General features: G+C 36.8%; 1 protein-coding gene across 6 annotated transcripts in view; it reads left to right on the top strand.

Annotated features, from left to right (window-relative positions):
- The window catches only part of GALNT1 (polypeptide N-acetylgalactosaminyltransferase 1), an 87650-nt gene that overhangs the window by 11174 nt on the left and 58243 nt on the right, over positions 1 to 18233 (top strand). For 3 of the 6 annotated variants that reach the window (XM_064506720.1, XM_064506715.1, XM_064506718.1), the window contains exon 2: positions 12642 to 12819. The exons of 1 other annotated variant lie outside the window; for it this stretch is intronic. In XM_064506720.1, the coding sequence (XP_064362790.1) occupies positions 12807 to 12819 (13 nt within the window). In that variant the 5' untranslated portion in view covers positions 12642 to 12806. Of the gene's footprint in view, positions 1 to 12641; positions 12820 to 15568; positions 15758 to 18233 lie in introns of all 6 variants that reach the window. 2 more of the 6 variants (XM_064506716.1, XM_064506717.1) reach the window with 1 other exon arrangement.

Raw genomic sequence — 18233 nt, 5'->3', positions numbered from 1 at the left:
TCCAGCTGTCTTAAAAATTGTGTCTATGTCTGAAAATCTATTGTAAGTGAAGGTTTGTGGAGAAAATGTTTTCTGTACAACTTCACAAAGAAATCTGAATGGAGCAATAAACAAACATTTTCTTTTCTACATGGTTCTTCCAGCTATGAGAAGAACTAAAGAAAAAATATAATGTCTGAAAAATTTGAAGGATGCATGACAAATTTGGAGCCACTTGCTTTGACTACATCTATCTGGATCAAATGTATGGTTTTCAAGTAATGGAAGAGGCATTTGCCTAGCTATACCAGCATCAGCTAGGGTCTGTTCTTTGCCTGCAGCTTCTCTGCTAAAAGACTGGTATCGTACATGCAATATGGCAACATCATGCTCTGCTAATGTCCGTGTTGTAAAAGCTAATAGCAAAGTGTTTAGGTGAATCCTTGCCCCAGTAAAACATCAAAATTACTTTGGCAGGAGTAGGGAGGTTGCCATTCGACACCTTTGTATTCAGTTTGGTCTCCTGAGAAAACTGCATTGATACGATTGCTCTGTCCACCTTCAGTCTCCCATCACCCTCTGTCCCCCCCAAATAACTCATAGGCTGTTTTTAGTCACACTTGCTGGGGAGGCAGAAGTCCCCAAAATACCAAGTTGCTGTAAGTTTGGAGAAAATGAGCGCTGGGGCACAAGAGACACAAATTACTGCTCCTGACAGAGGCCACGGGGCAAGCTCAGCAGTTGCCTGTTCCCTTTTGGCCAGCCGGTTGACCAGTGAGCCATGTCTTCACTGACCAGACGGCACACGTGAACCTTGGAACAAGTCATAGCATGCGATACCTCTTGCTGAGTTGGTAATTAAGAGACATAGGAAAGATGATATAGTCTTATGTGGGGCATGGAGGTTTTGAGCATTGAGGGAGAAAGGAGAGCTCATAAGGGATAGTGGCAAGGTATTTAGGTTATTGCTGGTGACAGAAAGGTATGGGAAGTCAGGCTTCCTGCTTCTGCTTTTCATAAGGCAAGATAACTTGTTTTATTGTAGCAAGGGCTGCTTGAAGATACACTGTAATTTATTGCTAAGCATCAACTTTCCCAAAGATATTTTTCAATGTGCTGCTTGCTCCTACTGCAGCTGGTCCTTTTAAAATATGAAGAAGCATCCAGCTGCTGCTACAGGGTAGTTTTTTAGGCAAACATGCTGCTGTAAGTTAAACCACTTTGCTTGCATTTAAAAGTTGTTGGTTATTTCCTCTCCCCAACACAAAGCTTCCATGGTTTGCTTGTAAACTTCTAAATATGGGTTTACTGAATATTCTTTTATAAGATGGGAATAGTTTGGTATCTGCTCATAGAAGAGATAATTAGCTCATAAAGTGGCTATTTTTAGGTGTAGTATCTCATGTTGTTCTTCTCTTGAAAAGCTAAAGAGAATAGCAGGAAAGCAGACTGCAAACAAGATACAGATAAGATTAACATATTGTTCATACATGTAAAGTACGTAAGCCAATGTAATTAGGGCATGTGATAATCTAGTTGAGTTACTTTCCAAACACTGAGGAAAAGGAACAAAAGAAGCTCCAATCCACTCTCTTCAAACTAATATTTTCTCCCTTAAAATTAAACCAGATACCTTACTCATTTAGAAAATTAAGGCTTATTTCTTCAGAAGTGTGACAGCTTCTTGGGCAGAAGGATTGCATGCAAAAATTAATAAAGCAATGGTCTGGTCAGACTTTCTTCAAATTCCACTGCTGGATGTTTAGTTATGACTTAGTTTCTTTGGTGGACATGTATTCTACAATGTGATATTCCAGAAACTATTAGGAAAAGCTTACCTTCCCTCAAATAACAGTGTAGTTGTTTGTACTAATATTCTCCTGCTTTCTTGAATAAGCAAAATGATTTTAAGTACTTCATTGTTATTAAGAAATGAGAAGTTAATGCGAGTTTGGTATATTCTTAAGTGTTGGTACCTATACATTCACTCCATTATTTTTTTACCTGAATTTTCTGCTGTTTCTTCACTGTAACATTTTAAGAACTTCAAAAAGGTAATCAGCAGGAGAGGTTGCTTCAAGTCATGAAATGAGCATATCATAAGTTAAAGTATAGGTTGTCTTAAGGTGTCTTTTAACTGTTCTTCATTTGTTGCTAATGGCATATTAACTTTGTCTTTTTGTTGACTTGCCTAACTGGGATTGCTCTCCTTTTAGCATATTAACAAAAGTTTATGAATTACATGTAATATAATACATCCTGTTACATCCAAATTTCCATTCATTGTGGTAATGTTCATGGGTCATTGGCTTTTTTTTCAAAGCCTTGTAAATATATAGTTGGGTCACAGAATATTAAAATACTGTACTGCTGGCTCCTCAGCTTGTAATTATTTCAGAATCTGAAATAATGAGCTGAAATAGTTTGAAAAAGAGAGCTGCTACTTAAAGTTAGTCCTTATTAACTTTCTGTCAAAGTAATTTGAAGCTAAGTATTCGTGTGTTACACTGTGACAGTTTAGCTTAGGTATTTTGATGGGTGGTCTCTTGTTTTGGTGGGAGCCTCACAGGGAGATAATTGTAAGTCTTAAGCTTCCAGTTGCAGAGAAGATTTTAAAAATGCTTTTTCAGCTGGCAGTGTTTCTATAGCTACTAATGATGAATTGGAATTGATTCTCTTCAAAAAAAAAAAAAATACAGCACATTTCCTAGTGTATACAAAAAGGTTAGTTGATACTTTCCATGTGAGCCAATGTTAAGAAATGGTTTGCTAAGGGTACAAGTTTGATAAACAGTTGATCTGAGAGCTGAATGAGTTGGCAGGCTCTGTCCTGGCCTATCACAAAATGCACAAAAACACTGAGAACTTTATAGTTGCTTTTCTTGGTGTCAGCTTAAACATTGTTTTGGATTAAGTGGTGTAAGACAATACAGTAGCCCCAAAGAGTTTCCCATCTTACTAAAGGAATAATTCATTATTGGTTGAACAAAAATACATTCATAATATTTTTTTTTATCATTTTATATTTAGCTAAGTTTTTAAACAATGTCTTCATTTATTTCTTTTCTGAGCATGCTTGGTATTTTGGTGCTTGGTGAAGTTGCTCTATGGTGTAACATCTGCCATTAAATGTTCAGATTTTATTCTTGTATAAGTTACGGTTCTCTCTATATCCTGCGCTTTCTCACAGAGTACCAATCACCTGTACTAGCTGACACACTAGTTATTTTATTTTTATTTTTAGGGGGTTGATCTAGAATGTAAATATCCTGGATGTTTTCTTGTTGCTAGCTAACTTTTGCTGTGACACCTTAAGATAGGCTTCTGTTTGGCAGCTTCCTCTTTCATCCCTTTCTAGAACATTCAAGTAAGAATTATTCCTCATCCCTGAAGCAGCTAGATGTTTTAGGGAAGCAAGAGTTCATATGGTTGATGTATTTTCAGTTTATGGAAAATGTTAAATGGTTGAATTTATATTAGAATAGCTGATGAAGACTTCCAGTAGTGAAGGCATCTCAAGACCTGAAGTTTACCAGATATCACATTAATAATCCCTCCCTCGTGCTGTTACGATGTAATTCAGGATATTCCTGCTCCACAGTAACTGCTAAAGAGCTTTTCAAATGAGGACGGAGAAACAAACAGCTGAAGAAAATGTAAGAAATAATTAACAAGTAACAAGCCTGTGAGATTTAATGAAACAGCATTGGCAAGTCTTGAGATTTAAGAATTAGGTTGTAGCTTGGTGAGCACACCAGTCTGCCACTGCTGCTGAAGAAAACAGTCTTTCTCCCTCTTTACCCTGCTACTCTTTACTTCCTTAGATCTGGATTTACTTCCTTGTGAACAGGATTTCAAATTAGTCTGGATTGCAGCTCATTTTTTGCTAAATTAGTTTTAACCCATATCTAAATGCAGTGTTATCACAAAGGAGGAAATGTTGTGGGGATAGGAAGAAATGCTTGGGGACTGGGGGATATTATAATGCTTTCCTTGAGCTGCAGTGCTAATTTTCAGTGTTTATAATTATGACTTGACTTTAGGCATGATGTGTATGTAACCTGGATACCTTTTTTCCTCGATACTTCAGTATCTTTTGGGTTTGTATGTGTGAAAAGAAAAGCAGTTTGAACAGCTGGCTGGCTCAGCAGTTAGTAAACTCAGTGGAACAGGGCATTTATTTTCAGAGTTTATTACTTCTTACCTTATTTCAGAGTATTTCTTATCTTAAGATTTGCAGCACAATTTGGGAAACTTCATGCTGGATTGCTGCAGTGCTAAAGACTGCATTAAAACAGCAATGTGCTTTTTTGCTGTTTTTTAGAAAAACTAATTCATTTTAGAAAAGCTAATTTAAAAAAGCTGGATTTGTTGCCACAGTTTCATTACCCTTGCTATGATAATATTAATAGCTCGCAGTATTCTGTTTCAGCTCTCCGTTACTGATTTTACAGAGGGGACAAGAAAGAAATTAGGGTCAGTATTACTACCTGAACGCATTGTTTTTGAAATTTGGTAACATAACACTTCCTATGTCCCTCTGTTACAAACGAAACTTCCTGAAATAGGAACTAGTATCTCACCTGAAGCTAGAAAATGTTAGCTTGATTGCCTGCTCCCTAGAAGAGTGGAAGAAATTAAAAAAGAATGGGGGTGGTGGGAGGGAGCAATCTTCCTACTCTTGCAAATAGGGAATGATAGTCATTTATCAGCTCAGCCAAATTTCAGATGCTGCTGCAGGCAGTAGAGCTTTGCTTGGAGACTGATGAAGACATCTGAAACTAGAATTTCTGTGGGAAGGTTACTATTTATATATGGAAAGACATATGCTCACTTAAGCAATTTGTTGTTTTAGGGTATATAGTCTCCTGTTGACACTGACAGTCTTACCAAAATACTTCAAATCTGACAGAAGGCAGCAGACCATTCATTCTCCACTCCCTTCTGCACGTCTCCCTACAAAATTTTGCTTTTAACTGAAGTGTTAATGTTTTCAAAGAACCGGAGTCAGCAGACTAGACTTTTTCTAGGGGTGGTACAAATTACTTCTGTACTCTATGCTACCTTTCTTTTAAAGTTTACTTTTATGTTCTGTAAGTTTACTGTTCCCTGAACCAGACTCCTTTTAAATAAGCAGTGCGTTGTTCTGGACTTGCTTTAGAGTTGTGATCTGCTTGTTCACCTTTTCAACAGCTGGCACTGTTTTGTCCACAAGCTTTTAGGAAGCCCTGTATATACACCTTAGAACTTCAGTCCCCTGAGAAGTAAAGGAAAAGAGTGCAATTTTCTCATTTGCATCTTTGATGAACAAGTGCTAATTACATTTTGCAAGAGAATATTTCCTATTTAACTTGTTTTTTATGGTTAGATTTACTTCCTAAATTAGTAAATATATAAATAGCCTTTTTCTAGTTCTGTATATGGTTGTAAAGGATTTCATTTAGAGTAAGTACTGTTAAACATTTATATTTCTTTCACAATGAAGGTACAGAGCTGAATAGACAGTAGACTTTCCTGTGCAGTTTGCTAGAATAAATGATTTCTCTGTGGTTAAACAGACATAATGAGGTGTGTGAAGCAATGGTTTTACATTGGGGATTTTTTACCACTTAGCACTTTGTTTGTCTTCATAAGAAAATATTATATCATTGAAATCCTTTGTAAATGTTGAAAAGCATTGTGGAAATTTGACATTTTTTTATGTTGAACTTTTACAGTTCAGTAACTGATTTAATTTTAAGCACTGACCATTGTGAAGGGTTAGTCTCAGGTTGTTGCTTAGATACCTCTAGTGAAAACAGGTGGGGAGAAAGTATGTTAACTTTCAATAATATGCTGTAGACTCTATTACAATAGTGCGCCATCTTCAAACTTGCTGGCAGCCACGTGAATGTTTATTTTCCTCTTCCGTAATTTTCCATGAAATTAAGACTTTTGAAATATATCAAGTACTAATTTTGAGTTTCAGGCAAGAAAGAACTAAACCTTTGGCTAAAACAAATCTGTAGTTCCACTTCTCTACTTGCAGGACAGAGTTGCTGTAAATTTTATTATCTCATAATTTGCTTGTTGCTCATGTCACTTGCAAATGGATTTCTTAGCCTGAAGAAGGCTGAGGTTATGATCTTTTATGAAACATTAGAGCAGCATGTTGTGGCATATTTGAGTGCCCATAATTTTGTATTCCTTTGATCATCTAGGTGGTGATGGAAAAATCTTTGTAGTTATCTCGATCTCTGTAGTTCCTTTAAAAAACATTAATGGAAATGGAGAATCTGCGTATGACAACTTAGGTCTATTTTTTTCTAAAGTGTGTTCTCCCATACCCTCCCCCTGTTTCCTGCTGTTTTTTTGCATCAGACTGGAAAATGAGGAGTTGTGGTTTATTCTGTTGCATGTATTGTACCGGAGAATATAGGTGAGAGCTTTCTTGAAGCTCTTTGCTCAGTGTTGAAGACACCGTTGGTCATCGTAGGACCTGCTATATAACTGATGATTTGTGAGGTCAGATTGATTTTAATATATTCATAGTTAAGTATGTATTTAACTGCTCTGTATTCATAATTACATAAGTGTGCGCTATCTTTGCCAGATTTTTTCTTTTAGTTAATAGGCTTGGGCCCTTTATTCTTTTCTGTTCTTTATTGCCTCATCAGAAAAGGTTGAACATATTTTCCATTAAAGGACATGTCTGTTTTTGCAGTATTGATTATGTTAGTTTACTGGTGTTAATGCCGTGTGTGTTTCTCTAGCAAAGAGCAGTACTCTGCAAGTGGAAGTCAAGCCCTATTCATAAAAACTAAACCAGGAAATCCACTCTGGGTCCATGAAAATGCACATGGCACATGCACGTACCTGTATGGGTAGCTGGGGCTGATATGCCAGTTGCCATACTGGAGGGGGAAGATGTTTCAGCCTCGTCACTGCTGCTTTGATTAAAGCTGTTGCCATACTGATGGGTTTTTGAGGGAGAAGGCTTCTTGAGTTGTTGTTGTAGGTGATATTTATCTGATGCCTCCTGAGCTTCATGGCACTCTTGTGGTGGTGTTCTCAGTGAGCTCCCAGTGAGCCTCGACTGAGGTTGGTGCTTTGTGTATGAGAAGCATGTTGTCTATAATATCAGGGGCTTGCATCTGTTGCTGACCTCACTTGAGCTCTCATGGATGGGGGTTGGGGGAAGAGAAGACAGACTTCTGGAGTTGGGACTACTGTGGGATAGGATAGGAGGAGGAGGTTTTGGGAAGGAAGTACAGTTCAGTCTTAAAGTATTCAGTAGCCCATTACAGTGGAAATATTACCGAAAAACTAAATTACCCACTATTTAAACACACACACAAAATCTTGTAGTTGACACTGTAAATCTTACTTTGTGTAACTGATTTCTCTGCTCCTTTATTAGCAAATGATTTCTCAGCTGAAGGAGCAGAGAGGTGTCTGCTGCATTTGTGCCGTGGCTCACATCCTCCATACGAAGCTCTGCTTGTTGTTTGGTGTTTCTGGTGAAACAATGGGGGTAGTGTTCCCTGGTGGCTGAAGAAGAGGTACAGAGGGAGTCTGCCAGCTCCGAGCAGTCAACACACAACTCTTTGTTGGCAGTCCTACTAAAAGCAAGCACGCCAGGATCATTGATGCTTTATGCTCATACTTAAGACTGTTGCGCATTGAGGCTATTTAAATAAATTGTTTCTGCTGATTGTTATTAATGTTTTTGTATCATGATGGTTCGAAAAGACTTCCATCCCTTTTATAGACTGATAGTGCTCCTCCTGAAATGCAAATTTTTGTCTTTCTGGAGAGCAGTTGTGAGGCTGTGAAAATAACTTTTGATCTTTTTAGAGTTCTGATCCTATATAGGTGCTGTTGGAATTATGAAAAAATATTTCTAATAGTCCAAAGAGATTTAATAGTAATGATGATGAATATGATAGTAGGCATTTTAATGTTGAGAACAGTAGATTGTCTTGTATTTTTAATTCTCTTTTGCCTTGCTTTCCAGCAGTGTAGTACTCAGCAAAGTGAAAACAAGCTTTTCTGTGGCTTTGATTGGAGAAAAAAAGTAACATCTTATAGGTGACTTCTAAAAATAATCTTTACTTAGAGAAAAACTGTGTGTTTAGTCACTCTGGGTTCCTTTCATAAACTACTAATTTTGGCTTGTGTTGCTTTGAGTCAGTGTCCCAAAAGACAGAGGGTGGCTAGAGGCCAGCGAGAGGAAGGCGTTGTTGCGTTGTTTGCCTGGCTGCACTTGCCAGAACTGTTGCTAGATTAGTAAATGACCTACTGATGAAGGCCAAGAAAAGTAAGGGCATGCACTTCAGATGTCGGCCTAATCGGAATAACTGTTATCTTGGCGATTTTTTTTGTAAGTTTTGGGGAGACAGTGGCTTTAAACCTTTTAAGCGTGTTTATGATTTTGTTGACTTTATAAATGGTGCCTATAAATCTTAATTTTTTTTTCTGAGAAATTGCATGCAGAAAAGCTTTTGTATTGTCTCAGTTAAGAAAGATGTATTCAACTGATTGTTTCCCTTCCTATCTTTCTGTATAAAATGAAGCCGGGGGAATTATGGAATAAAGCCATGACATTTTATTTTTGTATCAGAGTGGCTGGCTAAAATTTGTTTAGGTTTAAATAAAATCTCCAAGTATTGGATTCCAGTGATGTGTCACTTTTTTATTCTCCAAAATACCTTTCTGGACTGTCAAGCGCCACTGTAGAGTGAGTGCCCTAGCATTTTTGCAGAGAGTTTTGTGCATGTGATGACAGAACATTTGGCTCTCAGTAAGAGTTGTCTGTCTTTATGGAGTTCTCTCATTGCTTTGATTTTTCATATTGTATACACTCCTGTTCTTATGGATCTTTAAAAAAAACCTGGATTTTAATCCTTAGTTCCCTCTTTTAATGATCACCCAAAACTAAAAACGTTGAAGGCGTCACCCAAAATATCCAGCAGTATAAAACAGAACAGTAAACGATCGGCAAGGAAAATCTCTGTTTACAGTCATTCTTATCTAATTTTCATTTTATAAAATATTTGGATTTGATGTGAGGCCTTCTAAGCATAAGCTGCTTGGATGCTGTTTTTTCCAAATTTCGAAATCCGAGCTCCCAAAATTCCACTTTAAGTCTGTAGACTATTTATATGGACAGTTTAAAGGAAACATCTTCAGTTGGAACTGTGTAACATAGTAAGGAACGTTGAAAGCTGGTGCTCACTGGTAACCTTAGTCTAACTACTCACAACTGCTATTTTGAGAAGAGGTCTGTTAAATTAAAATGCTGAAATTTTTAAAGCCATTATTATTGCAACAGATGCTTTCTCCTTTTTGTTCACATGTGGTCTGTTGTTGGTGTGCATGTCTTCCAGCCCACCTACCTGTCTACATCAACAGTGCCTATAGGCTGCAAATATTTTCTGAGTAACTTACATTTTATATCAAGGAAATGAAGGGTGCAGTGCACCTTTTTCACCTTGGTTTCTTTTTGCCTTTTTCTGGATTAAAGATGTCTCTTGTTTCGCTCTGAACTATCAGAAAATCATCTGGTATAGTATATATACTGTACCTTAATTTTTGTTCTTGACAGGATTGAATGGAAAAATCTAGCCATGATGGAAACATACTTAAGAGATGTAGTTGTCTATAAGACTGTATTCTCTCTGAACATGCAGACTTGCAAGCCTTACTGTGAAGATCGGAAACACAGAGTCAAACCGGTCTAACTTCCTCTACAACAGGAAGCTTGTGGACTGGGGGAAAGCCACATGTGATACGTTTACAGAGCAAACTAAGGAAACATGGCCTAGATAAAAGCTGTTTTAGGATGTGTGTAAAATCATTAGGTTAGCAGTAGCCAGAGTGTTATTTTTCAGTAGTTCACTTTCAGAAAGGGAGAGAATATTGTATGGGGTTTTGTGTGTGTGTTTCAGCTTATTGTTCTTGTTAATGAACTGGATAATGGAATAGAGTATGATTATGAGATTTGAAGACAACAGGAATTTGGGAATAAATGCAGGTACATATGAAGTCCAGATGGCAATTCAAAAGAATCTTGACCATTAGAAAGATGGCCTGCAAGAATAAGATATGGTTTAGTAGAATAAGCTAAGTGCATTATGTTTAGGTCAAAATAACATAAAAATACAGGATGGGGAACAACTGCTAAGTAGTCCCCCTCTCAAAAGTCTAGGACAAACAGTAGATTACACATTAAATGAAAGCTAACAAAGCCATTTTTTTCAGAAAGAAAAGGTGTGTATGTATTGGTGTGGATAAACAGTGGCATAATCTGGAGGTTATGTACAGCTGAGCCTTCTGCTCTGTTCTGTCTTGTAACATTAAAGTACTGTGTTGGTTTTGGCCATTGTACTTTACGAAAGATGTAGGCACAGTTGATTTGCCGCAGGAGGGCAATAGTAATGACTGGGGATTTAGAAATGATGGTATCTGCAGAAAGAATGATTAAATGATCATTCTCTTTTTTTGATAATCTAAAGAAAAGATCAAGGGAGAAGATGAGCCTTTAAATGTGCAGAAGCTGGCCACAAAAAAGGGAACATCTGCCCTTGATAGATGTGCCTTCCTTATTAATGGCAGCATGGACCATTCTTTGTGTTCTGCTTTCAATGTTCTTCTTGTTTGTTTGCAGTTTTTTTGTTGCTGTTCAGTTATTGATGAACTGATACAGGACAGCAGTGAGCAAAGAGCATATCTTCTTAGGATCCTTTGAAAAAAAAATGCATTTATTAGCAAAATCACTAAAGGATGGATATTCATGTAAACAGTTAAATGGATCAGATGAACTTGGGTTAAAGCTCTTGACTGGACAGAAGAAAACCTGGTCCCAGCTTTGCGAGCAGCTTATCCAGTAGTGAGCAGCAGATCACTTCTTTTCCCAGTTTCCCCATCTGTAAAACTGGATCATGTTGTCCACCTCTGTAAGGTACTTTTTGAGGAAAAGTGATACAAAAAAGCTAATTTAACATAAGCAACACTAATTTGTGTGCTGCATGTTATAATATGTAGAGCCTAGTCAGATGTCTCATAGAAGTCTGCATTTGTTTAACTGTTGTGAAGGCTGTGAATAATTTGATTTAGAAAAAATGATGGTTGGATCTTTTTGGAATTATGTCATGATCTCTTAACACTTGACTGCTACCTTTCCAGAAGTGTTGTGTGATTGATGTTAGGTCTCCTGCTGTTTGTGCCTTGGGTCATCTTTTACATTTGTATTCTTCTGGCCCTTTGAAACTTCTCTATTTGTTCAGATTTGTTTAAAAATTGTATTACTTCTGGGAGATCCTTAGCAAGTTCTCTTAAAACTCAGGCTGTAAGCCACTTCAGTGGATATAAAACTGCTTGATGCATACTGATAGAATAAGAATAGTTTTAGTACTTTAGTAATCTATTGTCAGATGCAGAACAAAAATATGAGTTGAAGCATTTGCCTTTTCTATTTTATGATATGAAAAAATGAAGACACTGTCAAATATTATACTTATCTCTGTACTGAGGCAGGTAAAGTAATAATTTGTTTTGGAATAAGCAGCTGACAAATGCCTTTTCTTCCACTGCCAATCTTAGCTTTCCTCACTATGTATTTCCTCCATACTGTCAAGTTATCATAGATGTCAGCATCTTTATTTTTTTTCCCTCTCTTGTATGTTATTTTTCATCTAGACAAGCAATACTGAAAGCCATCCGTTAAGCAGGTAGAGTGGTAAACTTGTGTAATTTAGTAGGCTCATATATAATATGGCAAATAGGATAAATGAGCTCATACTATATGGCAAATATTACTTAAGTGTAGGCAAGTTACACTTACATTAAAAATGGAAAAATCTGCTTTCTCTTGTCTGTCAAGATATTTTGTTCACTTTTCAGCTGTTTAGAAATTCCTTCAGACACTACTGGGTGAAGGGAGAGATGTGAAGGAGTTGTTTCATTAAGTATGGCTAAAATTCAAAAGGTAACCCTTGGAAAGGCTCAGAAATCATTTTTCAAGTGTCAGTTTGTTTTGTTAAAGTAAAAAAAAAAAAAAAAAAAAAAGGAAAATAGTTCTTAAGTCTGTTAGTTTAGTAACACCTTTTTTACAAAAGCTATCATTATAAATACTGATGTTTAAATTGTAGGCAAGAGATGAAAGAATGTATTAACCCCCACCCCCCAAATAAACAAAAGAAGCCCTACATCTATAAACTAGAATACATATGGAAAAATTCAGTTCAGAATAATGATCTTCTCCAGAGCTGCTCATGTGAATGTGAACCATAGAGAGGCTGTTTTCTAGCTTTGTCTAGAGTAAAGTTTGTTGTGCTAAGTGTTCATGATTGGATAGAGGGCAACATATATAGAACTCAAAAATAGATAACTGCTTATTTAGGAGGACAGGCAGTCCTCCTACTCAGATCATATCATTTGAAAGGCTACAAAATTTTGATGACTGTTGTTCCACCTCTCCTCTTTAGTTTGCATATGTTGTTTTTCTCACAGGCTCAGTTCACTGCCTCTTTTTAGCAGCAGTCTTTTGGCTTCTTGCTTGCACAAAAAATTTGGATTTTGAAGTCTTAAATGGTTGGGAAACTCTCCTCCCCTTCCCCTTTTACCTCAACCTCTGCCAGAACTGAATTCGAAACTTATTTGAATTTCTGTTCTCCTTCTAGGACAGCCTTAAGACCTTGTGGATGGAAAACATCTCCTTTTGCTTCTGTGTTCATGACAGAATGGCCTAGGCCAACCTGTTGCTTTATGGATCTTACCGCAGGTGCTCTACAGCAGTGCAGTGGGATCTTGGCACCAGTGTTTGTGGACTATCCAGATGGCTGTAAATGTACAGAGAAGGTTAGTACAAAATGTAATCCAGGAATTTTTGACACTGTGGTCAGGTCTGTCTGCACTGGATGTGTCTTAGAGCAAAGGGACCGCTTAGACCACATGTATGCTACTGTGTTGCCATTGCGTATTCCATATTTCTCTGTCCTTTCAAGGCCCTGGTAACCCAAGTCTGTGGTCTGCAACCATTAAAGAGGTGTCCATCAGAATCTCTTTGGATATTAGCACAAACCTAATTTGTCAATTACTGTGCTTCTCTCCTGGTAGCTGAAAGTACAATGTCCAGGTGAATACAGCATCCCATTTTTAGCTCTCCCAGTCTTACCTTTGCGCTCTCAGTACAATGATTTCTCGAGAAGAGAGACATAGGCCAAAGCACCTGAATTTGGATCCAAATCCACATAACTCCTGTGCTATAGCTTCCAACAGAAGCATATTTTTCTGTGGGCAGCAGAACTAACAAACCCTGTTTTCTTGTTTTTGTTTTTTTTCTTTGTTCTACTGCAGTAAGCACAGTTCCCTTAAAGCATCCTACTTGAGCAAGAGATAACATATTAAACTACAATTGGAATTACATGTGTACTCATTGGCCGCTCAATTCAGTGTTTAATAACTTAGTCCTTGTCAGTCTTTCTGTGTGCATCTCCCACTTAGTACCGATTTATTTATTTATTTTAAAGTTTGGCTGAAATAAGACAGAGAACCTGAGTTTAAAGGGACAGACAGACAATGATATGGTAGCACAAGTCTGTTTCCTTTGCAGAAAATAGTAACCAGTTCACTTGTATTTACTGGGTCAAATGTTGTGTCCTCTAACTGATGTCCTCAGTATTGAGGTTTTGTGCACATTTATTTCAGCTTAGGTTTGCAACAACAACAACAACAAAAAATTATTAGCATCTTTCATAAGGTTAGTTTTCAGTGACTTATTTTAAAGAATTCATTGGCACAAACTCTGGAGTTCAGGTTTAGTGGGGGAAGAGGAGAAAGGCCTGCTTCAGCTCTAAGTTGATCCTTTTCCAGTCAGTTTCAAAACATCCTGATTCAACTCATGCTCTTGTATTCAATGTTGAAAAAGGATATCTTGAATAGGCATCAATTTTTTTTTGGGGGGGGGGGGGAAGGGAATTCATCTGTAATGACTACTTCTTACTATTAAATAAAATTAATGTTTTTTCTGAGCAAAAACTTCAAATTGAAAAACTTGCTGTGGTGTTCACATTTGTTTATTTCTGAATGTGAATGCATTTGTAGGTATAATCAGTTTACTGATTTGATCATCATCATAGCTTATGGCCTCTCAAGCTTAGGCTCTTCTTACATTTCTTTCCCTGTAGCCCAGCCACCTCTTTTGTGGTTGTTGGTCTGCATGGTGAGTTTAACCAAGTAACTGATATAAGTGGAAATAAGTGATGTTGCAGGGAGTCTCAATGAATGCATTACTTAATGGATAAAGTTTTGGCAACAGTGCATTTTAAAGAGGAACAATCCTCTCTCCCATCTCCTATAATCTTGTAGACATTCTTTGTTTCACATTGAGGATCTAGCTGAAAAGTAACACAACTGTTCTTCGTTATTTTTCAGTTCTACCAGTGCCCTGGTCTAATTTGTTGCATTGCCGCATAATTTTTTTGTTGGCAAAGCAGGAGGCTGGCATGCTGGAATGAGAGAGAAGGGGGAGTAGCAGCTACTTATGTAGTAGCACTGACGAATCTCTAACCATGGTCTGACCATTTGGTATGGTTTCTCAAGCATGTCCACTCTCCCCTGTTGAAAGGATTTTGGTATCTTCAGGGAAGCAGAAAAAATCTCTTAGAATAGTTACTGAAAAATAATTTTAAATGAATTGGAGCATAGAATTTTAAGAGTCTTTAGAAGGTATTTGATTTCATTTAAATTAAAAATTTTAAGTGGTTATACTACTCAAATGCTGCACTCTCCAATTATGTAAAGCTGAATTTGCAAAACAGTTCCATCATGTTTCCTTCTTTTAATGCTTTCTGAAGCATTAACTTTTTCTTACAGTGACCTGTTTTTCTCTTGGCTTCTAGTTGGATATGAATTTTGAACTGTGAAAAAGCTTAAGTTACTGCCAACTTTGTACCTTCAAAAATGAAGTGCCAAATTAAATACATTAGCAGACTTTTACAAAGTGCTTGACAGATTTTAGGGGAGAAAAATAGCCAAGTAATAAGTGACTGAATATTTGAAGAAACATAGATAATTTAGTGAAGTCTAATACTTCTGTACCGTACCTAATGGTCTAATGATTATTTTCTCTGTGAAACTGTGCAGAAACTTGTTAGCATCAATCTCATAGCTAATTGAAAAACACAATGCGCTCATTCAAATATAAACTTTTTGCCTTAAATAATTGCAGATAAAACTCTTCAGATTTCTCTGGACTGCTGAAGAGTGCAACAAATAGCAAATTCTGAACTTTAATTACTTTTTTCCCTGTACGGGTGCAATGCCCTATATCTTGATAAGACTATTTAGTTTAAACTTGCAAAACGTTTTTCATATTAGGATGTGGGCTGTAAGAGAGTAGTCTTGAAGTCTAACACATGAGTGAATCTGCCATTTTAATCCTGGAAACTGAGAAAAAAGATCCAGCAACACTGGAAAAATGTTTATTACAAAATGATGGAAATGTAGTATCTTCCTATGGAAAAAGGCTGTTTAAATATCTTCTACAATTTGTCAAAACTAAGTTTTTGCAAAGTTTTATTTATTTTTCTGACACTTTCTTTCACAGAGGAGCTCAAAATTTGAAGTCATGGTTCTTGTTCAAAAAAAGTATGAATTTTTGAAGTCATTGGCAAAATGGGATTGCTGTTTTCTTCAGAACTCGCCTTATTTTCCATACTTCTGCTTTTGATCAAATGTGGACTTGAATGCTAACTTTTAAATTTTTGATGGAATGAAAGTTGGAAAGACTGCTCAGGTAATCTGTTTAACCTTTAGATTTCCTGCACAAATGCTGTGAAGGCAGTGACTTGATAGGGCTACCTAAGAGCTTTTTTAATTTATATTCACCTCTTTGATGTAGACTTTTTTCTTTTTTTTTTTTGTTATTTTTCCTCATCAATAATGGCATGCTTTGTCACAGTATGTTGAAGCTGCAGAACAATATTCATTCTTACAAACTGTTAAAAACAAAATATTCTTGTCATATCGGCTTTTCAGATTTAAATGCAACATGTTCTTGGTCTCAATGTTAGTAGTATATATTTTTAAGTTTGAGCACATCACACTTAACTGGTGGATTTTTTTTTCCTTTTTGATTGATTGGAAATACTACTCTAGTGAATGTAAAGAGATTTAAAATACTTACTGTAGTACTGGAGATGAGCCTAAGAAGAGTCCTCCATGTAGTCAGCATTTAGTTTGTCTGGATATACTGGCAAATGGAGTTTGGTTTCTAAAACAATTTCTTTCTAAGGATATCTAATATGTCTGAGTTTGAGGAGGAGGAGCGGGGGGAAGGCAAAGCTGTTCACAGTGAACTTCCTAGTCTGGATTTCTTGTCCTTTTTATTCTTCATTTTTTTGCTATATAGTCTCAGTATTCCACAATTTAAAGTTGTTTGATTCTACTGGCTGCCCAAATGTTGTCTTTTTTTCTTTGCCATTAACCTTCTGCCAATCTTTCATGGCTCTTCTGGTTTCTTTCTTACCTAGCAAGTTTCCTTTTCTTGAACTGGGGTGAAATGCCACACCTGTAATGACTACTAGTGTAAAACCTATTTAGTTTATTTGCATTAGGACTTCTGTATCACCTGTGTCAAACCTAGTTCTCTCCCCTCTGCTTAGTGGAATATGGAAACTATGACTCTGGATAACTTTAATGAGCTAGGTATATCCCCATGGTTAACAGCAGTATCTATGCTAGATCCATCATTAATAATTGTTTAGTTTACCCCTTATAGGAAGGCATATTCAGTGGATAGGTGAATACTGTATGTTTAAGATTTTTTTTATCATATGGGCAGCTGTGTATTTCTTAGACAAGTGGAGTCTTAACTTTTTTTTCCTCCCCTTTTTTTTCTTTTTAAATCAACCTGATTCTGGCAGCAGCAGCAGACCACCTTTCCCTCCTTGCTCTGCTTCATTTTCTTCATGCTTTTCGGTATGGTAGCAACCTAGGAGATGAGAGTGGTGGGGAAGGCAGGTGCGTCTGCTTGTGTGGAACAGAAGTGGTCAGATCTGCTACCTGCCTGACAGTTAGGGATAGTTTGCTTGCTTGAATATAGAAAGGAAAAATGCAGTGAAAAGGAAAGGGAGAGTAGACTTTTGTGTGAATCTCCTGAAACTTGAAACTAGGCTTTGCGGCAGTTCAGATTGGACAGTGACTTCTTTTGTACTCTTAGGTATAACAAGTGCTTCAATGTATGAACTTCTTTAGGTCACCTAAAATTTGATTTCCAGAGTTAAAGCTCTGGTCCTCTAGAAATACCAGTCCCAGGGCTGAGAAGACCAGGATGCCATGGGGACAAAAAGTATCTGGGACTCTAGTCCTGAACAAAAGCCATCTCTATATCGAGCTGTGCTTGCTAACTGTTCTGTCAACCTCTCCCTTTCTCTTTCTTCTCTCCTTGTGCAGACTTACAAAGGGCCCCAAATTCTAAAGGATTTTCAGGACTCTGCTTTATTAGTCTGCTTATTTTGTTTTTCATGTGGCAGTTTGTTTCTTCATGTTTACCTATCCAAAGTAGAACACCAAAATACAAAGTTTAGAAACAAACTTTCCATGGACAAATTCATGAGTTCTTGAAGAAAATTTTGTGATTTGTTCTTTTTATACCACATGTAATTCTCTTTGGGTTGACAAGGGAAACAAAGAACTTAAGTCTGAGATGCATTATGCTTTCTGATATTTATTTGTTGCCAGAGATCTCTGGGAAGGCAGAATTAAAAAAAAAAACAAATCTAAAGCAAGTGCTGTAAATAAGGGGGAAAGGGAAAGTTAGAAGTGGAGAAGGGTGACAAGTTTTTATGAGAAATATTCCAGTAATTTCATGAATATATCAATTTGAAGTAGGACTGCATTGTATTGAATAATTTGTATTTGTATTGAATACGTGGATTTAGGAATATAACTTCTGTGTTATAAGAAGGAACTTTTTTAAGAAAATAGTGCTTCAATCTCATTATTAAGCGGCTATTAAAAAGAAAAGAAATGGCTGAAGTCTGATACAATAGCAGCTATGTCACTTTTATCCGTAGTCATTTATATATTTGGGAATAAAATGTCTTTGTTTCATAATCAAATAACTTTTAATTGTTGAAGAAAGGCTGTAAGTAAGTTAAAATGTCTTGTGGCTGACCATTGGACAATGTTCCCCCCCACCCCCAAAATCTGATCAGACTTTTCTGTTCAGAGAAAGAAACACATGTTCAGATTTATTTTGTTGAGTCCTT

The sequence above is a fragment of the Dromaius novaehollandiae genome, chromosome 2 (genome assembly GCF_036370855.1).
Source record: "Dromaius novaehollandiae isolate bDroNov1 chromosome 2, bDroNov1.hap1, whole genome shotgun sequence".
NCBI lineage: Eukaryota > Metazoa > Chordata > Aves > Casuariiformes > Dromaiidae > Dromaius > Dromaius novaehollandiae.
This window is presented reverse-complemented; position numbering and strand designations above follow the sequence as displayed.